The 27,982-nt window shown below is 45.5% G+C and overlaps 1 protein-coding gene across 1 annotated transcript in view; it reads right to left on the reverse strand.

Moving 5' to 3' along the window:
• Positions 1-1,682: 1,682 nt before the first annotated feature.
• The window catches only part of MRPL45 (mitochondrial ribosomal protein L45), a 37,420-nt gene continuing 11,120 nt past the window's right edge, over positions 1,683-27,982 (reverse strand). Inside the window, exons 2-9 of the mRNA XM_048518238.1 lie at positions 12,148-12,254; positions 11,305-11,506; positions 10,235-10,352; positions 8,650-8,748; positions 7,647-7,695; positions 4,434-4,583; positions 4,166-4,339; positions 1,683-2,065 (exon numbers count right to left, since the gene is read on the reverse strand). Of these exons, the coding sequence (XP_048374195.1) occupies positions 1,973-2,065; positions 4,166-4,339; positions 4,434-4,583; positions 7,647-7,695; positions 8,650-8,748; positions 10,235-10,352; positions 11,305-11,506; positions 12,148-12,254 (992 nt within the window). The 3' untranslated portion in view covers positions 1,683-1,972. The remainder of the gene's footprint in view (positions 2,066-4,165; positions 4,340-4,433; positions 4,584-7,646; positions 7,696-8,649; positions 8,749-10,234; positions 10,353-11,304; positions 11,507-12,147; positions 12,255-27,982) is intronic.

Genomic DNA, 27,982 nt, shown 5'->3' on the forward strand with positions numbered 1-27,982 from the left:
CCTGCCTCAGGAGGATGGAGGCGGCAGGATTTTGTGCTTTGTTTCTCATCTGGTTGCTTCACACCAGCCTGCATATGGGTATCAAAAATAGTGGGTGGCCCCAAGGGAACAGCTTGCTCTGAGTTCTCACACAGGTCTTTATTTAACTGTGGAACTACAAGCCTCTTGAGAGGTTCCTGTCTGAACCCATTACAGTTTAACACCAATTTAGTGGAAGCCACAGTATGGGAGACATAGGCTGGAAGGCAGCCCATATTAGCAGCTTGATAAACTTTCTTAAAGGGGCAATTCCCCAAAAGATTGCTTAAAGGGGAAACCAATCTTTAAGCGATCTTGGGAGAATTGCCCTTTTAAGAAAGTCACATAGAGGCTGGCTGCCAGAAGCCGAACCTCAGAGCCTGCCAGGGGAGGGGGAGGAGGGGAATGATGGACAGCTGGCTAGCAGGTGGGCAGGGGTGGGCAGGAGCCTGCTGGGGAGGGGACACTCGCCCCCTGTTCTGAAAGTGGGGGGGAGGAGGTGCTCTGCCGTCGGCGGCAGCTGGAGCTGCAGAGCTGGGGCTGGCTGGGCACGGGGCAGGGCGGCACTGTGGGGCAGGGGCAAGGCTCTTTGGGTGGCAAAGGTAACCGAACCCTGTATTAGGACCAAAGAGCTATACAGGATACCCAAACCCCTTCTGAGTGTTGGAAACAGCAACAGCACTCCTCTGTTTTGCACCTTAACGCCCAAAACAAATGGGCATACCATGTTTCCCCGAAAATAAGCCCTACCGTGATTTTTGGAGGATGCTTGAAATATAAGCCCTCCTCCAAAAATAAGCCCTACCAGTAGTTACAGATCACAAATCGGGCAATACCTTGTGCTCCCTGCCAATGAGGATGCGGCTTGCATCACATGTAACAGGGAAGCAACGGGTTGCCGAGAGCCCACCTTAATGAATTGTGAAGGTACTGTATTTCTCCGAAAATAAGCCCTACCCCAAAAATAAGTCCTAATGCATCTTTTGGTGCAAAAATTAATATAAACCCTGTCTTATTTTCAGGGAAACACGGTAGATAGCCTACTGTCTAGATTTCAGCAAAGAAAGGTGAAGATACCCCCGCAAGAGGCAAGACTGACAGGAGGCTTCGTTTTTAGGGACTAACCAGTTACCGCTCCCATGAGAGCCCTCTTTACGTGGGTCAAAGGCAAATGTCAGAATCAAAAGTTATGGGCATTTGTGAGCAATATTAATGGACTTATGGTAAAAGAGGTGAAGGCTGACACTAGCCAATAGGTATGTGAACCGTGCACGCGCATTCTAAATCGGAACATCAAAACAACTCTGCCATAATCTCATTCAGCCAGCAGAAAAATTATATTGCTTAACTACTGAGAAAATGTGATTAGAGAAGGATTTCTTGTGGGATGGTTGCTTAATCATGCCCACTGGAAGCATTAAAAATTAAACTTTGAAGCAGGTATCCAGTGAAAGCCAGCTGGTTGACTTTTAGGCGTTAACATGTTTGAGAGCTCCTTGTGAGAACTTGTCTTTACTGCTAAGTCTCAGCCTTACAAGCTGAAAGAAGGGGCATCTCTGACCATGTGCTGAACTCTCAGCACCACAGTGTAGATGTAACCTGCCCTCACACATACCAGCAATAGAAAGCAAAGAGCAGAGGTTCGGATTCCAAACAACACTGAGTGACAGTACTTTCTGTTTTATTCCCTAAAAAAATTAAGCACTACCTTCACTGTCTCTTTAACTGATCAACATTTCAGCAAGAACTTGAAGATATGCAATAGATGTCCTCTGGAAGAAAACTGAAGAAGCCACAAAGATTGGGCAGTTCGGATGGTCTCTGGCTTTAAGAAGCTTGAAACATTGTTACATGTTCAAGACCAGTACACTATGTTTCAATTCTAGGGTGACCTCCACCAGTCAGAAACAAGAAATTCTATCCCCTGCGGCCCACCGCTTAAACATGTTTTGTATCACACAGTCTGTTGTGTTGGTGTGGCTTGTGGAATGCTGATCTCTTCATATTCCTGAGAAGGCGGCAGTGGTGGGCCCGGGATCATCACAGTCTGCAAGTTGGGGGGGGGGGGGGCGGGGGAGGAAAAGAAAGAGATTAGGTCCTCCATTTTGAAAATGTGCTATTCTTTATTACTCTACTAGCAAAAAACACATCAGGCATTATAGAAGAGGGAATTCTTTAGTTCTCCCCACCCCCCCGCATCTTTCTTCCAATGGAGGAAAGTAGGAAGTGATGCTTAGTCAATTTTTCCAAACCTGGTTCTATACTGTTGAAGGCTTTCACAGCTGGATTCAACTGGTTGTTGCGGGTTTTCCGGGCTGTGTGGCCGTGGTCTGGTAGATCTTGTTCCTAACGTTCTACCTGCATCTGCGGCCGCCATCTTCAGAGGTGTATCACTTTTGTAACGACCCAAAGGACCCCCAGAATATTATTTATATATATTTCTGCTTTAAAATCATATTGGCAAAAGCCAGTTGCCAAAAGCACTCCTATGGGTGTAGGTAGCAGCATGTCAAAAGGTCAAAACTACTTTAACAAAAGCTAAGATAATGAGTTACCCCAGCATAAACCTGGAGGTCTCATTTGAGTAACTAGAATGCTTGATTACCTCACCTTGCAAAGATACTGTTAACAAAGAATATGGAAAGCCAACTTGCTATCAGATACTGTCATTTCCCTATCTCTTCTGGAAACCAAGTCATCAACAGATGGTTGCTTCTCTGCATCTCCTCTTCCCATTGTTATGAATTTTCCTAAAGCACCCACCTTTCCCCGGTCTAATGTCTCAGCCCAAAATCAGAGTTACTTTGCATAAAGCCATTCTGTGCTTCCTGACTTAATCTAGGACCAATTGACTCCCATTGTCCCAAGGTGTAGAACAATAGAAGAGCTGACCAATTACCTCAGCACCCCCAAACACAGCATGGGAAGTTCCAGAGAATTTAGAAAAATAAAACTTAAAACTTACTTGTTCCCGCCCCACCTGGGCAAAAGGGTATAAAGGTTCAGTTTACCTGCAACATATTGCTCAGTGCCACATGCTCTCTTGCTGTGGTGTTGAGACATGGATTCGTCCTTCATTGGGTTCCTGTGCTGGAATGGAATCCCTGCCTTCTACTTCTACCCTCTTAAGAATCGATAGGTAAAGTATCACCCCAGAACAATCCCCATTCCCTTCTCTATTATCCAATCTATCTTTAAAACGTTTTTATATACCAGGAACTTGAATGTATGTGCCCTTGTGTCTTGCTGTGTGTGTGTATTTTTAAACAAATTTATATAAACATTTAAACTCAATTTGGACTCTTGCTTCTCTGTGGAATATCCATTGCTAGAATTCCTTCCCCGTAGATACAGTCTAAAAGATCTCCTCTCGGCCCCTCTCGCTGCCAATGTGAGTTCATTCCCCTTTGCTACTTTTAAAAATATATATGTGTGCTGTTACACTTTTTAGCAGCTGGTGGAGAATCCCTTTAATAAAATCCTTACCCCTGTTAAGGCCGTAACACTTTTCTCTGTGATACACCTCTGAAGATGCCAGCCACAGATGCAGGCGAAACGTTAGAAACAAGATCTACCAGACCACGGCCACACAGCCCGGAAAACCCGCAACTGTTTCCCAAAAACCAATAGGGGTCTAAGCCCTTGGAAGAAGCTAAGGAATGCATCTAGGGTACAGGTTGGAAAATCATCATCGCATGTGACCTTCTTCTCTCTCTAAATCCTGGTCTGAAGAACAAGAAGTCTTGAAACCAAACATGATGTACTAAAAAATCAGGCTACGTTGTGGGAGACCCAGGTGCATATCCACTCTTCCATGAGAATTTCCAAGTGACCTTAAGGTAATCACAGTTTCAGCCTAACCCACCTCACAGGGTTGTTGTGAAGAAAAAGGGGGAGGTTGAGGGATGTGATATGCCACACCGAGCTTGGGGAATAAAAGGGGTAGCATCCTAAAGATGTCTTAAAAATGGGTTGTTTGCAGACGTCGTTGTGACTCCTGGTTGCCAGTGTCTCAGCCATCTAGTGACAAGGATAGTGTGGGCAGGAGAGGGCTCCACTGCCCCAGCTAAGCCCTTATTACCCACACACGTGAGAATGCCCTTGCTCCGAGTCAAGGGAGATGCCACAGCAAAACATCTTATAGTACCTTCATGACGGCGTCTTTCGGGGGAGCCCAAGATGGAACAATCTTGCCATGCAACCGCCACGGACCGTATGGATTGACCAAGTGTCTTTCCAGCACAACGTATTCCAGGACGTCCTTTGGTATCTCCTCCCCACCATACATCAGCCGGCCAAACCGGTCATAGATAGCTAGAGTCTGCCAGGAAAAATGGGAAACATTCAGCATCCAGTGAGATTAGGCAAAATCCATTAATATCACATCCAGGACAAAAGTGGCTGGACACACGTACCTGCCGGGTGTGCATGCGCACTGTCACTTGTCCATACAAGTTGCCCTTGTTTACCATGTCAGTACTTCGCACTTGAACCACACGAGGGGGCTCCAGGGACTCCACGAAACTCCACCGGATGGTCTTGTATCTGTTTCCACGTACCATGTCCTAGCAATCAAACAGCTTTTAGCTTCAATGGGCCATCGGTTACTAACTCAAACTGTGCAGAGCCTGAGTTCTCTCAAGAGATACAAACATCTCTGTGAAACCGCTCTGCCCCTTCAGAAGCCGCCAAACATCCCCCCTCCCCGCCAGAAAGGCCCAAGACCGATAGTAAGATTGCAACAAGACCTGGGATGAGAAACGAGATGATGATAATGAACAACTGAAGATGCATTATTCTGAATCTATTAAGGTCAGTATTGTCTACTCAAATGGGTGGTGACTCTTCAAGGTATCTGACAGCAGTCTTCCTCATTACCTACTGCATGTTCCTTTTAAATGGAGATGTCAGGGATCAAGCCGTGAACCTCTGAGCCACAGTCCCACCCAGAGAAATAGCAGAAAAAAGAGAAATCGAAGAAATAGCAGAAAAAAGTTTCTTTAAGAGTTCAGGAATTTGAAAAAAATAGAAGTCACAGCTGCCAGAATCAAATCAAGCTGAGAAGTCCCCTTATAACAGGGGTAGGGAACCTGCGGCTCTCCAGATTGGCCATGCTGACAGAGGCTGATGGGAATTGTAGTTCCTGAACATCTGGAGAGCTGCAGGTTCCCTACCCCTGCCTTATAACATGCTTCAATCCCTCTTCAGCAAGAAAGGAATATGCTACACTTGCCACTTGTGCAGAATCTTGCCTATATTTACAGCTAGGAGAATCTGGATTTATACCCTGCTTTTCTCAACCACTGGGAATCTCAAAGCAGCTTACAAACTTCCCTTTCTCTCCCCACAACAGACAGCTTGTGAGGGAGGTAAGTGGAGCTGAAAGAGTTCAGAGAGAACTGCGACTAGCCCAAGCTTCATGTGTAGGAGCAGGGAAATAAACCTGATTCACCAGATTAGAGTCTGCCACTTATGTGGAGGAGTGGGGAATTGAGTCTGGTTCTCTAGACTGCAGTCCACTCCTATACCATACTGGCTTTCTATGTGACATGAACTCTCCACATCTCTCCTCTCTGCCCTTTTATCTTTAAGTTTTCCAAAGAGCTGTTTTATGTGCTCAACAGAATGATAAATTCTTCATCTCAAAGTCTTGATTCTTTGGTCACTTGTAGTGCCAAGCAGAGTTATTCACTTCTAAATATACTGACTTAAATGGTGTTAGAACATTTAGGGTAGCACTTGATTTCTACAAGGACTTCTGTGTAGGACTTGCAATAGCCAACTAAGTGTCATGCCAGATGTTCCCAGAAGGATTTCTGTGGAACATTTTCTGTATAGGAACGACTTGGGTGCAACATAGCCACAGTTGTGTGGGATCGCTGGTCACCAGCAGCATCTGCAGACATGCTGAGATTTCTTTAGAACATGATCCTGCCTTTGTAGATTTCAGAACAGCTCCTTCTCAGAAGCTCAAGAGGGATCTCTTCCACATCAGTAATCCAGAGCTCCCAGTGGAGTCCATGAAGCCCATGGAGAGAAAATAGGTGGATCTCCTTAGAACAGGTTCTTCTTGAAGGAAGCCTCAGCTGCTTCCCCACAGAGAAGGAGAAGGGATCAATCATAGAAATCCAGCTGCCAGCCTAAGGTTTTTTGGCACTGGGTGAACTACTCTTTGGTGCTCCCACCCAATTCAGTATAGTGAGAGCCAGCATGGTATAGTGGTTAAGAACAGGTGAACTCTAATCTGGAGAACTGGGTTTGACTTCCCGCTCCTCCGCATGAAGCCTGCCAGGTGATCTTGAGCCAGTCACTGTTCTCTCTGGACTCTCTCAGCCCACATGGAAGCAGGCAATGACAAACCATCTCCCAACCTCTCTTGCCTTTTACAGGTTTCTACTGTGGGGAGAGTCGTCTGTTGTGGGATGTCTGTTGTGGGTAGAGGAAAGGAACAGAGTTTGTAAGTGTCCTTGAGTCTCCTTATATGGTTAAGAACAGGTGCATTCTAATCTGGAGGAACCGGGTTTGATTCCCCACTCTGCCGCTTGAGCTGTGGAGGCTTATCTGAGGAATTCAGATTAGTTTGTGCACTCCAACACATGCCAGCTGGGTGACCTTGGGCTAGTCACAGTTCTTCTGAGCTCAGTCCCACCCACCTCACAGGGTATTTGTCAAGGGGGGGGGGGAGAGGAAGGGAAAGGAGATTGTAAGCCCCTTTGAGTCTCCTACAGGACAGAAAGTGGGGATATAAATCCAAACTGCTACTACTACTCCTCTTCTTCTTCTTCCCCCCGCCCCATAAAGGGTTCACCATATGTCAGCTATGACTGCACTATCCCCCACCACCAATTCAACATACATAAACAAAAATAATGAAACACGAACTGACTTGTTCAAGGGCTGCAATTCTTAGCATGCTGTCTGGAGAGTAAATCCCATTGAACGTAACAGCACTTACTTCTGAATGAGCACAGTAGAGGTGAACAAGAGGAATGGTGGCTTGACTCCTTTGCTCTGAACCCTTGATCCTGTGGCCCTCTCACTCTTTTGACTCCTCATCCCACCCCATATCTTGTGCCTCAGGCAAATGGAAGGGTTGCCCCTAACCAGAGCAAAGAATTCTGGCTTGACCCCCAGAAGTGGGTGGCAAAACTGAACTGGGTGATGGGGCCAGTCCCACTCGTAGTGCTTTCTAAGCACTAGGAAGGCGGCAGGCAGGTGAAATCTTCTCTCAATTGGAAGATCAGCAGGCCGCTAGCCAAAATGCCAGTGCAGGGATATTGTGAAAGTAAGAGAGTGCGTTGAACTATTTATGGAGCAGGAAAAAGTTCTACAACACCAGAGTAGCGTGTTGGTTAAGTGTTGGACGAGGATCTGTAAGATCTGTGCTTGAATGCAGACTCTGCCACAGAGCTTTCTGGGTGACCCAGTCACACCCTCATGGGGTGCTGTGGGGATAAATATAGAAGAACAGAACAATATAAGCTGCTCTGGGTCCCCATTAGGGAGAACAGCAATGTATAAATTAAGTAAATTAAATAAGTGAAACTAACTCATATGTCACTTTTCCCATTGCAGTTCAGGGGGTTTTAACCCTTCAACAAAGATGCTTGCTCCCAGCAAATATTTACCGGATAACAGCGTTCTGTTACTAAAGAGTGAAGCTTGTGTTTGTCAAAGCTGTAAAAGACAAAAACAACAGGTGGTTACCAAGAAGCCTGTGCAGACTTCGATGGTTTAACTTGCAGTTCTTGCTGAAATCATTTTGTACCTGATTCGGTGATCAGTGACACACATACTACTGTGTATGCGAACAAGAATGATCTCGAAACAAGTCCTTCACAGGTACCTCCCAAGACACCCAATTCCCACCCCTACTGCATATTTCTGATTAAGTACTATGACTCTGCATACTTATGACTGCTTTCTTTGTTCTGCTTATTTACAGTGGTGGCGAACCTTTGGCACTCCAGATGTTATGGACTACAATTCCCATCAGCCCCTGCCAGCATGGCCAATTGGCAGGGGCTGATGGGAATTGTAGTCCATAACATCTGGAGTGCCAAAGGTTCGCCACCACGGTGCTAGCAGAATCACTGGTACAACAAATAAGGCTCTGTATTGTTGAAGGCTTTCACAGCCAGAATCACTTGTGGGTTTTCAGGGTTGTATGGCTTTGTTCCAGTAGCATTTTCCTTGATGTTTCGCCTGCATCTGTGGCTGGCATCCTCTGAAGATGCCAGCCACAGAAAGATCCTCTGAAGATGCGAGCCACAGATGCAGGCGAAACAGCAGGAGACAATGCTACTGGAATACGGCCATACAACCTGGAAAACCCCACAACACCCCTAACAAGGCTCTGTTTGCATGAATTCAGTGGAACCCCAGTGCAGTGAAGTTGTTAGATTGCTCCACAGCTCATGGAGAACCACATTTGCCATCATGGTGAACTCGAAGAGCCACAAAACTGTATGCCCTTTGCTTCACCCAAAACATGCAATGGTCTTTATATCAACAGACTTGTGAGTCTAATAAGACAACCATCAACACCTGCCAAATTTGTGGATGCAAATGCACCAGTGTGTGTGTGTGCAGCAGCAAGAACCCAAAGGACCCATCTCCCCCAAATCTTACTTTGTCAAGCTATTGTGAGCTTCAATAAAAATCTCCTGGGCTGTTACTGCAAAAGTTTTGGTGCTGAAGTTGGGGTCATAATCTTTGATCTTCCGGATTCTGCAACGGTAAGGAAAAGAAAAAGGAGCTTATGCTTCAAAGGGACTCAGGGGAAAAGCCAACAACCATACAGGGGACAGTTTTTAAAAATGAAGCTGATTCAGACTGCCCTACTACTAAGAGTTTTAAATTTATACCCCACCTTTCTCTCCTGTAAGGAGACTCAAGGTGGCTGACAAGCTTCTTTCCCTTCCTTTCCCTACAACAGACACCTTGTGAGGTAGGTGGGGCTGAGAGAGTCCTGAGAAAATGGTGACTATCCCAAGGTCACCCAGCAGGAATGTAGGAGTGCAGAAACACATCTGGTTCACCACATAAGCCTCTGCCACTCAGGTGGAGGAGTGAGGGATCAAACCCGGTTCTCCAGATTAGAATCCACCTGCTCTTAACCCTGCACCACACTGGCTCTCTAAAAACACCTTAAAACTAAATGAAACACAGTCTATGATCATGGCAGGAAGTATGGAAGGAGGGTCTTCCTGAGCTAAGCAGTTGCTTGAATAGCAGCAAATTCCAAAGGAACAGAAGGAGGAGACAGCATAGTGTAGGGATCAGAATGCCAGAGGTTCAAATCCCCACTCTCCCCCGGAAGGTCACTGAGTGACTTGTGGGCTAATCACTCTCTCTGCCTAGCCTGCTTCACAAGATAGTAGTTGTGAGGATGGCTGTTTCCGCACGGGCGGAATACAGCGACCCAGGGATGCTAACAACAGCATCCCTGGGGAGGGGTTCGCATGGCCGCCACCACCGCATCGCAGCGGCGGCGGCCTCGCAACCCCCAAGCAGCGCGAAGCTGCTGTTTCCGAAAAGGTATTTCGAAAACAGAGGCTTCCAACCGCTGCCGTGCGAATGGCAGCGGCTGGAAGGCGCCATCCCCCCCCCCCCTTTCCCGAACGCCTACCTTGTCTCCTGGCTTCCGGCTTGTCGCAGAGGCCAGGGGACACGCCCCCTGGCCTGCGACTCCAGAGCCATCGCTCCAGGCTGTGGGGGCGTGTCCCCTGGCTTCTGCGACAAGCCGGAAGCCAGGAGACAAGGTAGGCGTTCAGCGATGGCGCAGCCTGTGCGAAGGCTGTGCTGCCGCCTGCCACCCTCCTGGGACTGTCCATGCGAACAGTCCCAGGGGGGTGCATCAGCATTGTTTATGCTGACGCACCCCTGCACCGTTGCGGTGCGGAAAGGGCTGATGTTTTAAGCCCACTGGGGAGGAAAAAAAGGTATACAAATATTTTCTTCATACAACATATAGCTAAATTACAAAATTCATTGCCACATCTTGCTTGTGAGTAAAATATCTGAAGATCCATTATTTATAATCTACCACTCCCAAGATGAAGTGGTCTTCAGCCCTGAGTAAATGTTAAGAAGACATTCTTAAGGGGAATAAAGGAGGCAGTCTTAAGGAGACAGCCACTGGGTGGAGGGAAACAGGTTGTCACTGATGCCAGAGGCTGAACAGCTTGCACACAGAGATACTTGAGGTACATACGCCAACTGGGAAGCTGCAGTCTGCTTGAGCTGCTGTGTCCTCTGCTTCAATCCCTCCTTCGACAAAGATGAACTGCGAGCATCTCCTTCTGGAGGGACGTAAGGATCGAAGATCCCAGCTATACAACCAGACAGAAAGCAAAGATTATAATGGTTAACATATGCTCCAAACACACGGTGAACAACTGGGAGACATAAATAAAGCATGCATGATTATTTATTTATCTACTGAAACATTATTTATCAAGTGAAACATGGAACAAGAACCTAAACTGAGGGCTTGAGTCTATGGTAGTTTCCAGAGACAATTCTCAGTGTGGTTTTCCTGGCTGCTGCAAGAACAGCAACATTCACAGTGGCAACAGAGCATCCCCACAAAAATATTCCCCATGCCATCTTTGCCTCAGTTCTCTCTGGCAAAGAAAATTTAAATTTAATTTATATTTTTAGCTCCTCCACAGGAAACTTACTGAGTGGCCTTGGGCCAGTCACAGCTTTCTCATAACTCTCTTAGCCCACACAGAGGCAGGAAATGACACCCCATCTCTCGCTTTGAAACATCTCTCGCCTTGAAAATCCTACAAGGTTCCCATAGGTTATCTGTGACTTGATAGCATGTCCGTGCACACACAGAGATGGTTATAGTGTTATAATAATGGATTGCAACAATGAAGTAGTTCCCAGACTTTAAAATAAACTCTAGTATTTGTTGTTGCAGAGTTATAAAGCAAACCACGCAGTTAGCATAAGCCCACAAAGAAAATACAAAGAACGCTTTCAAAGAAAATGTTCTATTACTTACAATCCAGTTTAAATTTTGGAATAGAAACAAACTCTTACATGTGAAGAAGCAGCACACTGCATGCACAGCTACAATTAATATATTTGGCATTTTTTAAAAAAGCCACCTAAACTTTTTTGAGAACTACTACTATAAGCTAAAGATGACCAGAAGATATTCAAAAGAACATACAAGACTTATTTTAGGCCCATTCTTTTGCAGGGATCCATTCCCTGGAATCCAATTTAGAATTAGACCATTTCCCACAACAAGTGTTCACAACAACCTACCTGTGCAGGCAATATTCATAGGGCGCACTAGCTTTTCATAGGGGATCACAATGCCCGCAGCCCTGGCATGCATTTGTTGCTGCTCTGGTGTGACATACTTTGGGTTGACAGAAGGTGGAATGAAAAATCGCTTCTTCGTTCTCACTGGGATCACAAGTGAGGATGCAGCCAAGCGGGCGGGATTCAGCAAACATTCTGCACTCTAGAGATTTTTTTTTAAAGCAGACAAATCAAACACAACTTCCAATCACAACTCTAGCCAATTCACAATTTTCTGCCTATCTGGATATGTACAAGCCACTAGTACATTGTTAAGTACACTTTCAGTACACTTCAACAAAATGCCAAAAATAGATGCTTCTCACAAACTATGCCCATTTATGGCAGCTTCCTTGCCATTGTAAGAAAACTACAACGATCCCTTCCTTGCAGGAGTATTTACCTTTCTGAAACTAAACAAAGGCATACACAACTCTCTTCTGTGTAACAGTGTAATATAAAAACCTTCTCACAGCAAAAACAAGCACAAGATACCTCTCCCCGAGCAAGGAAAACATTTAAAAAACACCCTTCAAAACTAAGAGAAATTCATAAATGCACATGTATTTCAAAGGCACACAAGCATAATGCTTCCCAGAGAAAAGAAGCAATTGCAAAAACAAATGCATGGGTACTTAAATGCTCCTTCTTAACACTAAGGCAAATACACACCTCACAAAACCCCAGCCCAAATCAATAACAGTGGCGGAAGTGAACAAACAGTAATAATTCCTAACCTTACTCCCTCTTTTTTTGCACAAAAAGCAATTCACCCCTCGCCCCTTTTTGCTTCCTTCCCAATACCTGCAAAGAAAGCCGCAGAGCTCCTTTAGCCATACTGAGCTGCACGGGCGCCGCCATCTTGGCCCACGCGAATTGCATGCTGGGATCACGAAGGCGGACTTCGGAGGCTGGGGAGGGGAAAAGTGGAAAATTCCGTTCTAGGCGCCTTCAGGGGATGGGAGGAAAGATACATTTGGAGCTCTGCAGGCTGCAGAGGAAAGCAGGCGTCCTAGCAGCTCCATAATCAATATGCAATTTTTTTAAAAAAATGTTTTTTGCTTTTACACTGTACATACACACAGTACTCCATAGACATCCTCAATAGCATGATAGGCATGGGCACTTACTAACTACAGCAAGAGTAACAATTGCAGTCTGTTGGAAATCTGATAAAGATCTTACAATACAATCTTGGGAAGACAAAATCAGAGAATATACTACTATGGCTAAACTCAAACCAATCTTGCAAACAGACGGGTGAAACCTGAATTGGATGAGAAATGGGAACTTTATTTTTTATATGAAGCTGAATCAATGGTGTAAAAATAAAAAAAAAAACTTGAGGATCAATAAATCAATAATGATTGAGATAGAACATCTAACCAGTAAAGATGCTTTGGAGTTGGTGGGTAAATGACAAGGATTTAAAGATTCCCTAACGGTCTCTCTAATGATATTAGAATGTCACATTATGTAATGTTTAATTAATACCGTTTTGGGTAGATGTCTTCTCTGTTTAGTTCTTCTCTATTCTATTGCAAAAATAAATTAAAATTATTTTTTTAAAAATAGCATTATAACCATTGTTTACTAAAGCCCTCCCAAAATGAGCGTGGCTCGAAAACACTCACAAACACTCCATCCAACCATTCATTCTTCATGCTTATAGCCCATCCTTCAATAGCATACATGGGTGTACCCCTTTTTTACCCCGTGTTTCTCCTCACAACAACCATGTGAGGTAGGATTGCCTGGAGATCTCCCAGAATTACGACTGAGAAATGGATAGGGTGCAAGGCTTTTGGGGGGCAGGTCTTGTTCCAGAGATGGGAGTAAAACGTGGCTGTTTAGGTGGATGGAAACTGTATATGTGGCTATAGAGATGCCAGCTTTCAGGTGTGATCTGGGATACCCTGGAAGTACAGCTCATCTCCAGTCTACAGAGATCAATTTCCCTGGAGAAAAGGGATGCTTTGGTGGGCGGACCCATGGCCTTGTAGGCTCCATCCCCAAATTTCCAGGAGTTTCCCAACCTGGAGCTGGCAGTCTTACCCACCCATCTTCCACTGGTGGCTGGATGAGACCTAGCAACCTTGTCTGGCTATTTGAGAACCATGGATTGTGTACCACTGCCATACCAGCTTTTATATCCAAGCTTACCTACCCACATCCCCTGGGGTCTTACATACAACTTTTACTTTCTAGTCCTGTACAACATACAAAACCTCACAGAAGAGGAAACACACACACACACACAGAGAGAGAGAGAGAGAGAAAGAGAGAGAGAGAGATGTGACTGCTCCAGAAAGCCCAGAGGAAATCCCAGAAATACAATTTATGTGTTTTTAATAGTTGTGGGATGGGTAGGTATTGAAGTATAGTGTTTCTTCCCCTGTAAGACAAGAGGGGGAAGCTGCACCAGATGAGTTTCTTCCAGTCATGAAGCAATTGCAAGCAGAGTAGCCATTCTGGAAGAAAGGCAATATTGACTAAATTAACAGAAGTTGATCAGTTTAAATTGAGGAAACATATTTTATAACAGTCACAGGTGAAAATGTGCAGTCTGGATGAGGCTGATGTATGCTACCGTGCCTCAAGAAAATGGCTCACTCTCCTAGCTTCTTTTATTGTGTGATGAATCAGAGAGAGTGCCGTCAAATCAACAATATTTTGTTGGAAATGGCTCCTGAGACTAGTGGAAAGAAGAGTCATACCAGCAGCTGTCTTTATTTATTCCCCACTTCCTTATTTTATCATGCAAGAAAATGAGTACCTCAAGTACAAAAATGTGCATAATTACCAAAGCTTCCTGTTATTTATTCATATTTTCTCTCTCTTGCCTTCCTTCAGTTTAGGATAGTATGTATGTCCCCCCCCCCCCCACACACACACACACTCTAACTCCACAACAACCCTGTGAGGTAAATTAAGCTGAGAATTACTGAAGGGCATAAGATCACCCAGTGAATTTTATAGCAGAACACAGATTTTAACCTCAATCTGAGGCTGGCACTAATTCTACTACTACATCACACACTGATTTTCCTGACATCTTCTTCCTGTCCTTTGTTCGGATCTGTTGCTTACACTGGTAAGGCTGTCCCGCATGTTGCAAATTATGAGATGCTAGATGTTCAGCATTAAACCACTTATTTCTTGGGACTTCTTTACCAACAGGTATTTTAAGTAGGAACGTTAAGAAAATTATCATCTCTCTAGAAAAATGACCAGTACATGTGCTATTCCTATAAAGCCAAGCAGTGGCAACGGTTGAACAGATTGCGAGAGAGAAGCCCATCCAGGTGTTTGGAAAACCATGTGGGTGGCACATATGAGATGGAGACCTGAAGCAACCACTGGGACCCAGACACCTTGGAGGGCACGGTGGAATAGGGTCTGCAGGTCAGAGCAGGATAGTTCCATATATCACTTTCTCTTTTGCTTTATCCTCATAACAACCCTGTGAGGTAGGTTACACTGTCAGTGTATGACTGACCCAAGGAGCATCCTCCTGTCAAATTATTCTGCAGGTATAGAACAGCCATTATCTAGTTGTTGCAGAGAGATCCAGTGGCAGCCGACCAAAGGCACTGGCAGCAAATGTATGTAAAATGCGCCCACGCAACACATATCCAATACTCTCCAAATGCTTCTCTTTATAGACACATTCCTGACTCACTATCATTTTATAAACTCTAATGAAGCTGTTTCATCAGAGCCACACTAGAGGGAGCAAGAATATCACTATGTGGGGATTCGGGGCTTCTCAGTCACGTTTCTTGACTTTTGAAAGCTGAAGGGGAGATCGCATGGGGTACAGTTGATCTTTTCTCTGACATGAGCAACAGTGATGGGAAGGCTTATGCAGGCTGGAGGCCTATACAGTAGGCAGTCAGGAGAAGAGTAAAAGATTTAACGGGCTAAATTCTTTGACCTGAATTTGTAGCTAAGCACCTATAGCTTGACACCCCGAAAGCAAGACCATGTAGACTCAGTGCTGCCACTATTCAGCATCCTAAAAAAACTGACTTTAATTTGAAAAGAAGCCAATTTTCTAGCCCAGTGGCTCCCAACATGGTGCCCAGGGATGCCAGGGTTTCGTCAACACTCCTTCTGGTGTCCGCCAAGGGTTTTGTGGGTGAGGTCAAGTAGGCCTTTTGCTCAGCAAGGCTTCTAATTCACCGCTGGAGTTATGATGGACTGTGCTTTGGTAATGTTGCTTTGGTAGAAGCTGCCACGACAGTACAAGGATCTGCACCGTGTGACTGAAATTAAGCTGTAGCAGCCATTTTGTGGCTGGCTCCACCTCCTGAGGCAGCCATTTTGTTGTTCCACTCACCATGCCACATCAACATTCCAAACGTATCTACAGACTCAGAAAGGTTTTAGCTCTCAAGACTGCAAAGATGTGTTTGTAACGGAAGTAACTGAAACTGTAAAAGAGGTGCTGCTGAATTTCCTGCCACAACTGCCAATGCTCCTCCCTGCTGTTCCCCATAACTACCAGAAACAAATTATGGAAAGCCATGCAATCTGAGCACATGCTTATTCAGTGTCACTGCAAGGTTGCGTAATTCTCTTTAATTGGAAGGTTGTTTTGTTGCAGAACCTACTTGGTTTTTATTTCACTGTGTACCTAGCTCTGTTTTAATTTTCCTTAGTAAGTTTAATGAGAGAAAACACTGATGTCCTTTCCAGAACTATTGGTGGTTTGGCTCTACCATTATCATGCTAATATATTGGACAAGCAAGATGCAAGTAAAGGTGTGGCAGGAGGAGTAATCTGGCCATTATTATATTTAATAATAAATATACTTTGATGATAGAATGGGCAGAAATTCAGGCCCAGTCCACATCTTACAAAGCCCTGGCATTTCCCACAAGGGGATCAGCAGACATGGTCTGAAAATTCCACACTCCCATGTGCAAGGGACTCAGTTCAGACCCAAAATGGGGAAAGGGAGTTTGTGTCTAGGACATTGTTTCAAGTAAGGGAAAAATGCACACAAATGGGGAAGGGAAAATACTTTAGCCCCAGGGCTGGATTTATACACATGCTAAGTGAACCACAATGGTATAGCCTCCAATTATGAGGGGCCTCTAAATTACAATTTTTTAAAAAGTAAATTACTATTTTTATAATGGTATGGAACCACCTGCCTTAATATAGTTTAGGGCAGGGGTAGGGAACCTGCGGCTCTCCAGATGTTCAGGAACTACAATTCCCATCAGCCTCTGTCAGCATGGCCAATTGGCCATGCTGGTAGGGGCTGATGGGAATTGTAGTTCCTGAACATCTGGAGAGCCGCAGGTTCCCTACCCCTGGTTTAGGGTGTCAGCATCTTTTAATTTGGCCCTGTTAAGCCCTCTTTTCCCCTGTGCCCAATACCATTTGTACTGAGGGAATCGCACCACCCGAGAATCCAGCTCACCCGAGAATCCAGTCCACCAGAGAATCCCCTCACCAAAGAATCCCCCCATCCATTTACCAGCACATGGCCGCCTATTATACAATCCACTCTAATGGTGGCTGCCCGGGGAATCCACCATAATGGTGGACAGAAGGCAGGGGGGAATGGTACGCTTCCTGCTTGCTGTAGTTTGCACGGGCAAGCAAAAAGCTTCTGAAATCTGGGTTGAAGAAAAAAAGTCGCTGATTTTGCAACTTTCATTTAACCCAGGTTCAGGCACATATAATGGGTTAGAAGCATTTGAGGGGGGGGCAATTCTGTGGGAACGGAGCCCTTCGGGGGTAGAGTGGTTTATCAAATCAAACAAACAAACAAACAAACTTCTCCCCTTAACACTTTCAAAAAGGGCCTGAAGCTGTTAAATTTGGCCTGTGCAGAATCCCCCTTTACCTACTCTGGTATTTTTCAATCTGGGTTCTGGGAAGCTCACGGGAATCTTCAGTGGTAAGGGAGTCTCCATCTACCACAGTTTATCCACCACTGTTAATATTTTTCCTAGCAATGCACATCCATTGGGGAGTACCGAAAGAGGTCTAGAGCACATTCTCTGTTCCTCTGAGTGTACTCTGAGGTTTAAGAGACCTGGCCGGCAGGTGAACTAGATGCACATCCTAGCACACTCCAGAGAATCCTCTGGAATGCACAGAGGACTATCAGAGTACCAATCAATACAAAAAGGTCTCGCTGAACGTTTTTTTTTTTTAAAAAGCTTGAAAACCCCAGACCTTCCCTGAACGGTTTTAAAAGAACTGTGGTACAATCAAGCAGCGTGACAAATCTCTAAGCCTTCAGAGGACCAAGAAGGATGTTAACTCTGGTTAGGTTTGCTTGGTTAGGCCACAGACCTAAATACACTGTCTCAAAAGCAAGCCCTATTGAAGCAAGAGGGATTTCTGAGTACACAGGATGACATTTGGGTTGTTCAAGTTGATAAGAGAGTTCACTTGCTCAGAGCGATAGGCTGGATGTGATTAAGTTATTGGGGTTTCAAACAATGGGATCCACTGGGATGACTTCATATCTTTCCCAGTCAGGCTTCAAGGTCCACACACTCCAGCAATTAGCCCCCCCCCCCCCTTTCCGTTGCTGAAACAAGGGACAGCAAGGCTTGTGAACAGAGGACTTTTCACGTTTCACATGCCTCCCTTCCCAAACTCTTAATGAAGCCATTGAGCATTTGTTGCTCAGCCAGGCACCCTGAATTGAAGCTCTTGTGGCTAACATTTGCTGGCAGATTGCTGGAGTCAGGGGTGTAAGCGGGGGAAGGACGAAGGCTCTGTTCTAGTCATTGCAGTACATCTTTGATCCTTGTATGTGTGGAGGAAAGGGCACACTCAGTAAGGCTATCGTATACATAGATTTCAAAGGCTGCAAGCAAAGTGCCGTAGTTATCTGTTAATTTGTTCTTATCATTTTCATTCAGTCAGACAAAGGCTCCCCTGACAAAACCAGGGAAGGAAGTGGAAGAAAATTATGCTGGCAGAGATCACTCCTGAGATTGTTTCTCCTTTGCCTTCAGGTACTTTGCCTGGTTATATCCAGAGATCCTGCTGGCACTGGCAGGGATCAGCGCCGTGTTTGTTTCTCCTCTGCTTGCCGGTACTTTAATTTGCCTGGGTGTACCTAGAGATCTTGCCGGCAGGGATCAGCACTGCGTTTGTTTCTCCTCTGCCTGCAGGTACTTTGTCTGGGTGTACCTAGAGGCACGGGAGGAAGTGGGGAAGATCCTGCCACCAGGCAAGCAGTGGGGCTGAGTTTGTTTCTTCTTCTTCTTCCTGCACGTGCCAGAAGCACCAGCCTTGGGCCTCTCAAGCAGCCTGGTGGGTCAGGATCAGCCAACAATGTCTTCGTTTTCTTTGTTTGTTTAAATTGTGTTTGCTTATATTGAACAAATTGTACTTTGGTAGTTTTTGGTATGCTACCTTTGATCTCTTTGGGAAGAAAAGTGAAGCCCAGATAAATAATATATAATCCAAAGAGTGCTCATTTCCCATGTAAACATCCTTGGGTATTCTAGCACATGGAAGTCAGCTCAGGGTTGAAGTGGGTTTAAAGTGCTTTATAATACCGGTATGAATGCAATTCTGCATTATTAACAAGAACAACAATTTTAAAAAACTGATGTCAGAGGTAGACAAAAATGGGTAATATCTCCTGGTGAAGGTGTTGGTATGCCGACCAAACCAATGCAGGTGTGAAGAGAGAAAAGTTGTCTTTGGCCAGACATGCTGGAAGCAAGCTGAGCCCAAGGAATATGCCAGCATCTCAGAGGTTTGCCTCATACTCCACTAGAAAGTGTATAGGTCCAGGAGAAATTGGCACAAGCCATGTCTGTTACCTTCTCCAATACTGCTGGCCTCAGAGAGCTGCCAGTACCTCAGAGGCTCACCTCAGTTGCCCAGGCAATGATGTGGCTCTTCATATATGCCTTGCCTTTCTCCCCAAAGTGGCTTACACCATTTTATTCTCATGACACCCCTGTGAGGTAGGCTTACGGTCAGTGTTTGTGAGTGGCCCAAGGTCACCGAACAACCTTCCATGACAGAGTAGAGATTTGGGTCTCCCAGATCTAGTCTGGCACTCTAACCACCCCACTAGACTAACTCCTCATAAAGGATCCATCTCTATATACCTCCATGCATACAATACAGTGAGTTCTGGCAAACAGAAGTTTATGCTGGAATAAACACCTTGAGTCTCTAAGGTGCCCATTGGACTGCTGTTTTATACCAATAGGTCTTCAACTTTTTTTTTGGGGGGGGGGGGTCCTTGTTTTAAACTTGTGATACAGTCAAAATAAAACGATAAAACAGTAGAAAACTGATAGATCATGAAGTAGGATATGCTTGAACTCTTAAATCCGACATCTGTTTTTCTTTGTAGATCATTATTTTTAATGAAGGAGCACTGAATTATGCAAACTCCAGTGAGAACTAAACCTTTAGAGGCATCTGAGGAATTCCCATACATCTTCTTCCTGTGTGCTGGCTGATTTCTGCTTTCCATGTTGCATATTTATGATGTTATAATTATTGATTTTTTTTTGCTGTTTATGATGTTATATTACTATGTTTGTTTGTTTGTTTATTTGTCTTATTTATTTGTCTTATATACCGCCCTCCCCCTGAGGGCTCAGGGCGGTTCACAACAAGGTTAAAACAAACCTTAAAACATAATTTAAATATCAGTTACATAAAACAGAACCCATGTAAAAATGTGGATGGCGTCCGGCTGCCCCCCTCCCCCCTTTTTGTGCCCACGGGAGGCCAGATGACATGATAGATATATTTTTAACCAGGCTGGCCAAACGCCTGGCGGAACAGGTCCGTCTTTCAGGCCCTGCGGAAACTCTGTAAGTCCCGCAGGGCCCTGATCTCCCTAGGGCAGGGGTAGGGAACCTGCGGCTCTCCAGATGTTCAGGAACTACAATTCCCATCAGCCTCTGTCAGCATGCCCAATTGGCCATGCTGGTAGGGGCTGATGGGAATTGTAGTTCAGGCTCTGGGCTCTACTAGGGAGCCTGACCAGGTAGGGACCAGAGCTGACTGAGCCCTGCCCTGCGTGGAGACCAGCCTGATCATTTTGAGCCAGGGATCGAGTAGGTCCTCCTCCAAGGAGGGGAGGAGGGCCTACGGGGCAATGGGGAGAAGGTCTTTGAATTGCCTTGCCATTCGGGATACTATATTTATTGATGTTGGTTGTTGTGGGTTTTCTGGGCTGTGTGTCTGTGGTCTGGTAGATCTTGTTCCTGACATTTCGCCTGCATCTGTGACTGGCATCTTCAGAGGTGTATCACAGAGGGAAGTCTGTTACACACTGTGATACATCTCTGAAGATGCCAGCTACAGATGTAGGCAAAACGATAGGAACAAGATGTACCAGACCCCGGCCACACAACCTGGAAAACCCACCAGAACCAGTTGAATCCAGCCAAGAAAGCCTTTGACAATACATTCATTGATGTTGTTACTTTGATATGATAATTATTGTTGTTGCTGTTTATATGATTTTTGTTCACTGCCCTGAGCCCTACAGGGGAAGGCGGGGTATAAATCAAATAATACAATACAATATGGTCCTTTCTCAAGCAAACGGAAAACAATGTTGCTCATAGTTTCAACACAATTTCTGTGTTGTAACCCAGGAAAGAATTGTTCAGTTTAGCCTTACAGGAGGATTACAGGACAAACTAAGCAGCTGGTTCATGCAGTTTGAAGTATTGCCTGCTGTTGTTAGTATCCAGATTACAGGTCTGCAATCCTTAGCTCTCTTTAAAAAAAAAGAAAAGGAAATCTTTACATAAAATCTATTGGAGGGGTAGGAGGGATGCTAGAATAATCAGGATGTGAGAGAATCGTAAAGAAGGTTTTTGACGGCACTCAAGTGCTTCTTAGTGCTTTGCAGGAAGGGAAATTACACAGAAGCAAACAGTTTCGGGTATTCCATACGCATAATGTCCATGGATTTATGCTAGTGTGTTAACACTACAATCCTGGGCACAGTTTTTCTAATCACTCGATTTCGAATACCTTTAATGGCATATAAATAGTTTAAGATTAATTTTACAAGATAATAACAGCCTTTACAACTTCTGACGAGTTAAAATAACACCTGGGTGCTGTGTGGTTTCCGGGCTGTATGGCCGTGTTCTAGCAGCATTCTCTCTGGCATTTTCTCGATGCCATGTGTTCCAGCTGGCATCTCTTCAGAGAGGATCCTCTGAAGATGCCAGCCACAGATGCAGGCGAAACGTCAGGAGAGAATGCTGCTAGAACACGGCCATACAGCCTGGAAACCACACAGCACCCAAGTGATTCCGGCAGTGAAAGCCTTCGACAATACATTAAAATAACACCATTTAAAAATTTTGCCACTGCTTCCAATAGCTCGTAGTTGTGGCTGTTTAAAAGATATATAACCTTCTATTTATCTGAATTGCCTTCACTTGCATGCAGGAAGGGGATTATGTGCTTCTTCCTACCTATCTCAGAAAAAGGACAATTCAACAGCATATGAGATTCTGTTTCCACAGAACCCATGCCACACGGGCATTTCCTTTCTTTATGTGGAATTCCAAGGTGGCGTCCAAGGCTAAAGGAAGAAGGCAGGGCATTACACCTAGCTAAGGTGATTGCTCTCCGCCACCGGGCCTCAACCAGGAGATAAAGGTACTGGGCTACAATTAATCTATCCACAGGTATTCCCAGAGAGATCGGGGAACAGGTTTTATTAGCTTCCTCTAGCATAGTTTTTCTAATCGAAGACTGCTGAAATCAATGGATTTAGGTTGGAGTAACTCATACAGCAAAACAACTATGCCATAGACTCCTGAGTATATTCATTATTTATTGTAAGATCTTGTGTGTGCCAGTTCCTAATGAAGGATTCGCTAGAGCCAAACCCTGCGGGAACTTTATGGATTGTTAATAAACACATCAAATACGAAGTAATCTTGAACTGTACGTGAATGGGTTTTCATATTTCGGCTCTTCGTTGATCTCTTGCTCTGACATTGCTTGACTCATATTTTTACCCTGCCCGTCCTGGCTGCCTGCCAAATGCTGATCTCAGGTTGCAGCATCTTACTTTCCGGCAAGACTAGCCTGGAGGGAATTCCACAAGGGTTGCCAAACAGTCCAGGTCAGGGAAGCCAGAGAAGTTACAGAAGCCGGTAGTACAGTCCAAGGGTCAAAGTTCCAGGAATCAATCAGGAGGGTGTCGGCAGGTTCAGCGCTAGTAGAACTAATTGTGTCCCCACCCAGCACTTCCTTCTGGAAGGCTTTATAGCCACCCACAAGACACTCAGAGTACAGCCTGCCTCTCAGGAGTCATTCTGTGAAGAAGCATCTCTGCTGTCAGCCTGTAGCTTGCTCTGAGGGGCCAAAAGCTGCATCTTCGTGTCTGTAGTTGTGCCCTCAGCCTCTTTCTATGGGATTCTGGCAGGGGCTGGTGGTGACTCTGGAGAGCTGGGGCCAGGTGGCTGGTCTGTTCTGGCTGCCTCAAATCAGGTGTTGGAGGTGATTCTGAGTTAACTGTTAGCTACACCTCTGGGAGTGCCTGATCTCCCTGCTGGTCATCTGGCACCAGTTGTGGACCAGCTGCACAGAGGTCCTCTGGAACATGTGAATATAAGGATGGGACTGCTATCCCTCTCCCCCCCCCCCCGGCATGTATTTTGCTTTGTTTTTAGATTGCCACATAACACTTGGAATCCAGTGCTGTCCATTAGTGCAAAGGACAAAGGAGTGTCTTGGCCAACACTGAAGAACATTGAAAGCCATATAGTTGTTATTTCCCAAGCTGTCCACTAGGGGAGCTGTTACTCAATTTAATTGTAACCCTTGGAGAAATTCCAACAAAGGGCAGCAATTCAAAAAGTCTTACTTGTTGTTTTGACTGCCCTGCTTCAAACATTTTTTTTCAAACTGGGGAGTGGTGGTGGTGGCCTATCAGAAACCAGGGAACCGAGGCGACCACTTGGACAGGAATGTGAACCACATGTGGTCTGCTTAACATCCCTCCCAAACCTAGCCGTCTCCGAGAATTGTTTCTTTTGTTTAGAAAATATGCGGCCCAACTTTCCTTTTGCAGATTCCAGCAACAGAGGTTGTGTGTTTGGCTCCCACAGCTTGCCTGGAGGTTTCACACTTTGAGTCCCTCAATAGCTGTGTCCAGAGCTGGACACCTTCCAGTGTTTTTGTAGCTGTTGGAACAGAACTGCTTTTCTGCTGCTACTGGGGGCAGGGTTGACTTGCTCGCTGGACGTCAAATCCCAGTCTGGGATTTATGGCATTTGCAAGTCTTGCAGCGCAGCAATTTTTTCACAGCTGATGCACAGCAGAGAGAGACAGAAGAGAGAGGAAAGGACAAGAAACAAGCCAGAGCAGCTGTTTTGCATGTCAGATTTGAAGCATGGTTAGCAAGGGCATAGTTTTCTGAATGGCCCTGTGAAAGGGTCATGTTTAGCTTGGAACGCAGGTGGCAAAACAATGGGCAAAGCATTCATCATAGATGTGTCTCCTGAAAAATGTGGGCCCATTTTAGAATAATAGAATCATAGAGTTGGAGGAGATCCCAAGGGCCATCAAGTCCAACCCCATGCAGAAACACACATTCAAAGCACTCCTGACAGATGGCCATCTAGCTTCTCTTTAAAAATCTCCAAAGAAAGAGGCTCCACCACACTCCGAGGTAGCGCATTCCACTGTTGAACAGCCTTGACTGTCAGGCTGTCAGTTCACCAGATGAACCACATGTGTTTCCACACTCCTACATTCTTGCTGGGTGACCTTGGGCTAGTCACAGTTCTCTCAGAATTCTCTCAGCCCCACCTACGTCACAAAGTATCTGTTGTGGGGAAAGGAAGGGAAAGGAGTTTGTAAGCCACTTTGAGTATCCTTGCAGGAGAGAAAGACGGGGTATAAATCCAAATTCTTTTTCTTCTTCCTTCTGGGTTTCCTTTCTCCCCCTTTGTTTACCTTCTCTTCTTTTTATCCCTTCCTCCCCATGGACTCTCTCATTCCCTTTGTGCAATTCTTTTGCAAAGTGTGGCAACTGTTTAGATTTGTCCCGGCCTCTTGCATCAGCCACGGTGGAGTGATGCTCTCGACCTCTCAAAATTCCAAAGGTGGCTGCAGGCTCGAAAAGGTCAGAGTTCCCTGTGTTATAGCAATCATTTACAGCGGGATTTTCCTAACAGGAAAATCCATTTGCTTGGACAATTGGAAACCCGTGAAAGATTATTTGGATGAAAATTGGCGGGGGGGGGGGGGGGGGGGATAAATTGATGATTAATGGTTTTGAAGACTAGGGGATTGCTAAAATAGGATCTAACAAAGAAAAGTGTGAGTTTATCAGCAGTAACTTTAAAGATCCAGTTTTGCTTGTTAAAGATAATTTTTACTTGGGACAAACTTGGGAGTTCATATGGAACAATGTGGCCTCTTTTTTGGTTATTTTTCTTTCTCTTGGAGATGTAAAATGGTAACGCGTTAATAAAACTTAACCAAAAAAATGATTGTTGTAGTACAGTCCATTGAGGGTGCATTGTCCAATGCGTGTGAAAGCAGCTACTAGGCTTCAACAATACATAACTACTAGGCTATTTAATTATAAAAGGTTACTGGCTTCAGGGGTGAATCTAGGCAAACTGGAGCCCGGGGACAAAATCTGAGTTTGGTGCCCCCCCACCCCAGGTATGGACGACCACCCTCCCCCACAACGACCAAACAATTATTTTTTGCACCAGCTCACAAAACACCTCCCACCACCAGCAAAACATACATGGTTTTCTCCCCACCAACTCTCTTTCCTAATTGTGTCCTCACACCAACCCTGTGAGGTAGGCTGCTAGCCTGAGAAACAGCTCCAAGCCAGTGCAAGTGGGAATTAACTTTTAAGCATGTAAATCTCTCACAAGTCACCCCCCATCTGAAGGTTTACCAAGCAAACGTCAGCATCATCTTCAGTTCTGCTGCTGCTTCTGGGCTCCCTGCTCAGCTTGCCTTTTCCTGTGCCTGCCAGCGCCCCGCTACCAGGGAGAAGGCTTCTGAAATAAGGCATGCTGGGTTAGAGGGAGGGGAGGCGGAGCTCCCCAGTCCTGCTCCTGGGAGCCCAGTGGGACTTCTCCCCCGCCCCCTGGACACTCCAGGCCACCCTACAGCGTGGGTGGGGCTACAACAGGCACTGAGAGCAGTCGGCTGCTTCAGTGCCTGCTTTCTAGGGCTTGCTCAATCCCTCCCTGTGTAGGAGGATGTTTTGGCGCCCCCCACGTGACCTCAATCCATGCACCCGGGGACAAGGGGTACCCCATGTCCCTAGGCAGGAACGCCAGTGACTGGCTTCCTGAATTAATCAGAGAGTTTCATGCCTGACTTTCCGATGTTTAAGCTCACCCCAGGGGAGGAGATATTATTGCTTTCAGCCTTCGCTGTCAAAGATCTGGAACATTTTTTTTTACAGCAAGAACTCTGAAGCCCCTGAGCCCCTGCGGTCTTGCCTAGATCCCCCTTCCATTTCTGATATTTCACATGTACACATTTCCCTGTCAAACTTTGTATTTACCTAGAAACGTAAATTCTGATTGTCTCGTTTTGCAGACTGCTGCACAAGATAGCAAAAAAAGAAAAGGGAAAAAAAAGTACTGGGTGATCCAAGTACACACCTTACTGGGTATGACCGCCGGGCAGGCTTGTACCTTGTCTTACCATCAGGAGGTTAACCGCCACCCACAACCCATCTCTTGAAACCAATCTCTCTCTAATTAGTGGTTTGCCAGGTAAAGGGCTGGTGGAAATGTCTATGCCAAGAAGGCAGAGATCTAAAGGTGCAGCAGCCCTTTGGGTCCAGAGCAGAGCAAAGTAGGTTATGTATCCCTTGCTCATTACTGTAGGGAATCAAAACAGGCAACGCAGTTTCTCAAGGGCCTTGATAAACATGGAATGTTGGCAGCTACAATCTGGTGGGTGTGGATTATTTTGGGTGCACATACCTTTGAGAGGCTGTTTTGCCCAGGCGTGCTGTGTGGCCTTACTCCAGGGACCGTTTCTCTGTTGGCTGAAAATAAACGTTTCCATGTTAAGCAGATTGAGGATGAGTCATTCCACAACCTGGTCGCATGGAAGATTCCTTGTCTCCGTCCACCAAGGCTACTCCTGCAACTATTTCAATTGTGTATTCCCCTGGTGGCACCAGCTGTGTTTGTGCAACTAGATGTAGGATGCTGTTTAATAAAGGTTTTGGGGTGATTCAGTTGATGAGATTTGCACATATTGGGAGCTTCCTGGAGATTTGGGGGTGATGTCTGCGGTGGGCAGAGTTTGGAGAAGTGAAGGACCTCAGCAGGGTAAAAAGTCCACCTCTGAATGAAGCCAATTTTCCTCAGGACAACCCATCTCTGCACTCTGGCACCCAGACGGAATTGTGAAATATCTCTGGGCCTCACCTGGAGGTTGGTAACTCCATGCTTGCATAGTCTCAGTCTGATCCTGCACTGCATATTCATTCATTCATTCATTCATTCATTCATTCATTCATTCATTCATTCATTCATTTGATTTATACCCCGCCCTCCCCCATAGGGCTCAGGACATTGAACAACAGGCATATAACATCAAAACACTAATCAAATATCAAAGCAGCAAATATCAAACCAACAAATATCAAAACAGCAGCATCAATAAACATATCCCCAAATATAAAAAAGCAGCATGACTGTGATGGAATAGTACTGTAAAACTAGCAGAGTCACACCTACATGGTAAAAAGGATTTTTGATCAAATGGTCTTTGATCCGCCGGATGGGGAAACCAAAAGGCACTTCAAAGCCTTTGGGGACCGCATGCCCAGGTGGGAAGTTTTCTTGGAGAGTAAGAGAGTAAGGTGACTCTATCATGGGCTAGGCTAAGGGAAGCACCTCTTGGCTGGATGTCTCGAAGAGATCCATAAGATCATGTTCAGCTGAGCCATTGCATTTATGTTTTATTTCTTTGTTTTGAACTTGCATGACATAGCAGCATAATATGACTTTCAGACTTATGGGCGATATAGTAGAAACCTAATACTTTTTTTTTTTTTTTTGCAAAAGAAGCACAAACAAATGCTGAACTTTGATAGTGTTTGGAAAGATTCCAGTAAATTCTCCTGAACTGGACTTCCAGCACCAATGAGGACCCTACCCTACAGCCCCCTGTTTGAACTTCCCTTCTTTAGAGGGATACCAACTCTGGGTTAGGATATTCCTGATTTGGAGGCAGAGCCTGGAGAGGGCAGGCTTTGGGGAGGGAAGGGACCTCAGGAGGTTAGTAGCCACCCAGACTTCTGGTGTAGGCAGGGAGTGTTAGCCAGTGCTGGTGCTCACCCACTTGGAATGAGTAGCTGCTACCACTTGCTCTAGAAGACAAGTAAATGATCTGCAGGGGCGTTCTGCCCAGGGGGACAAATGGGGTCAAATGTCCCCGGGCTGTGGCCACTTTGTCACGTGGGGAGGCAGAAAATTCCCCCCCCCACACACACACACACAACCTTCCTGTGATGGTGACTTTGAGATGACATGGTGCAAAAAAAAGTTGTTTGGGCGTAGTGGGGGAGGGCAGCTGCCCATACAGGTGTGTGAGGGGGGGGGGGGAGCAGAAAACTCAGAGTTTGCACCGGGCTGTATTTTCCCT

This window comes from Sphaerodactylus townsendi, linkage group LG15 (genome assembly GCF_021028975.2).
Source record: "Sphaerodactylus townsendi isolate TG3544 linkage group LG15, MPM_Stown_v2.3, whole genome shotgun sequence".
Lineage (NCBI taxonomy): Eukaryota > Metazoa > Chordata > Lepidosauria > Squamata > Sphaerodactylidae > Sphaerodactylus > Sphaerodactylus townsendi.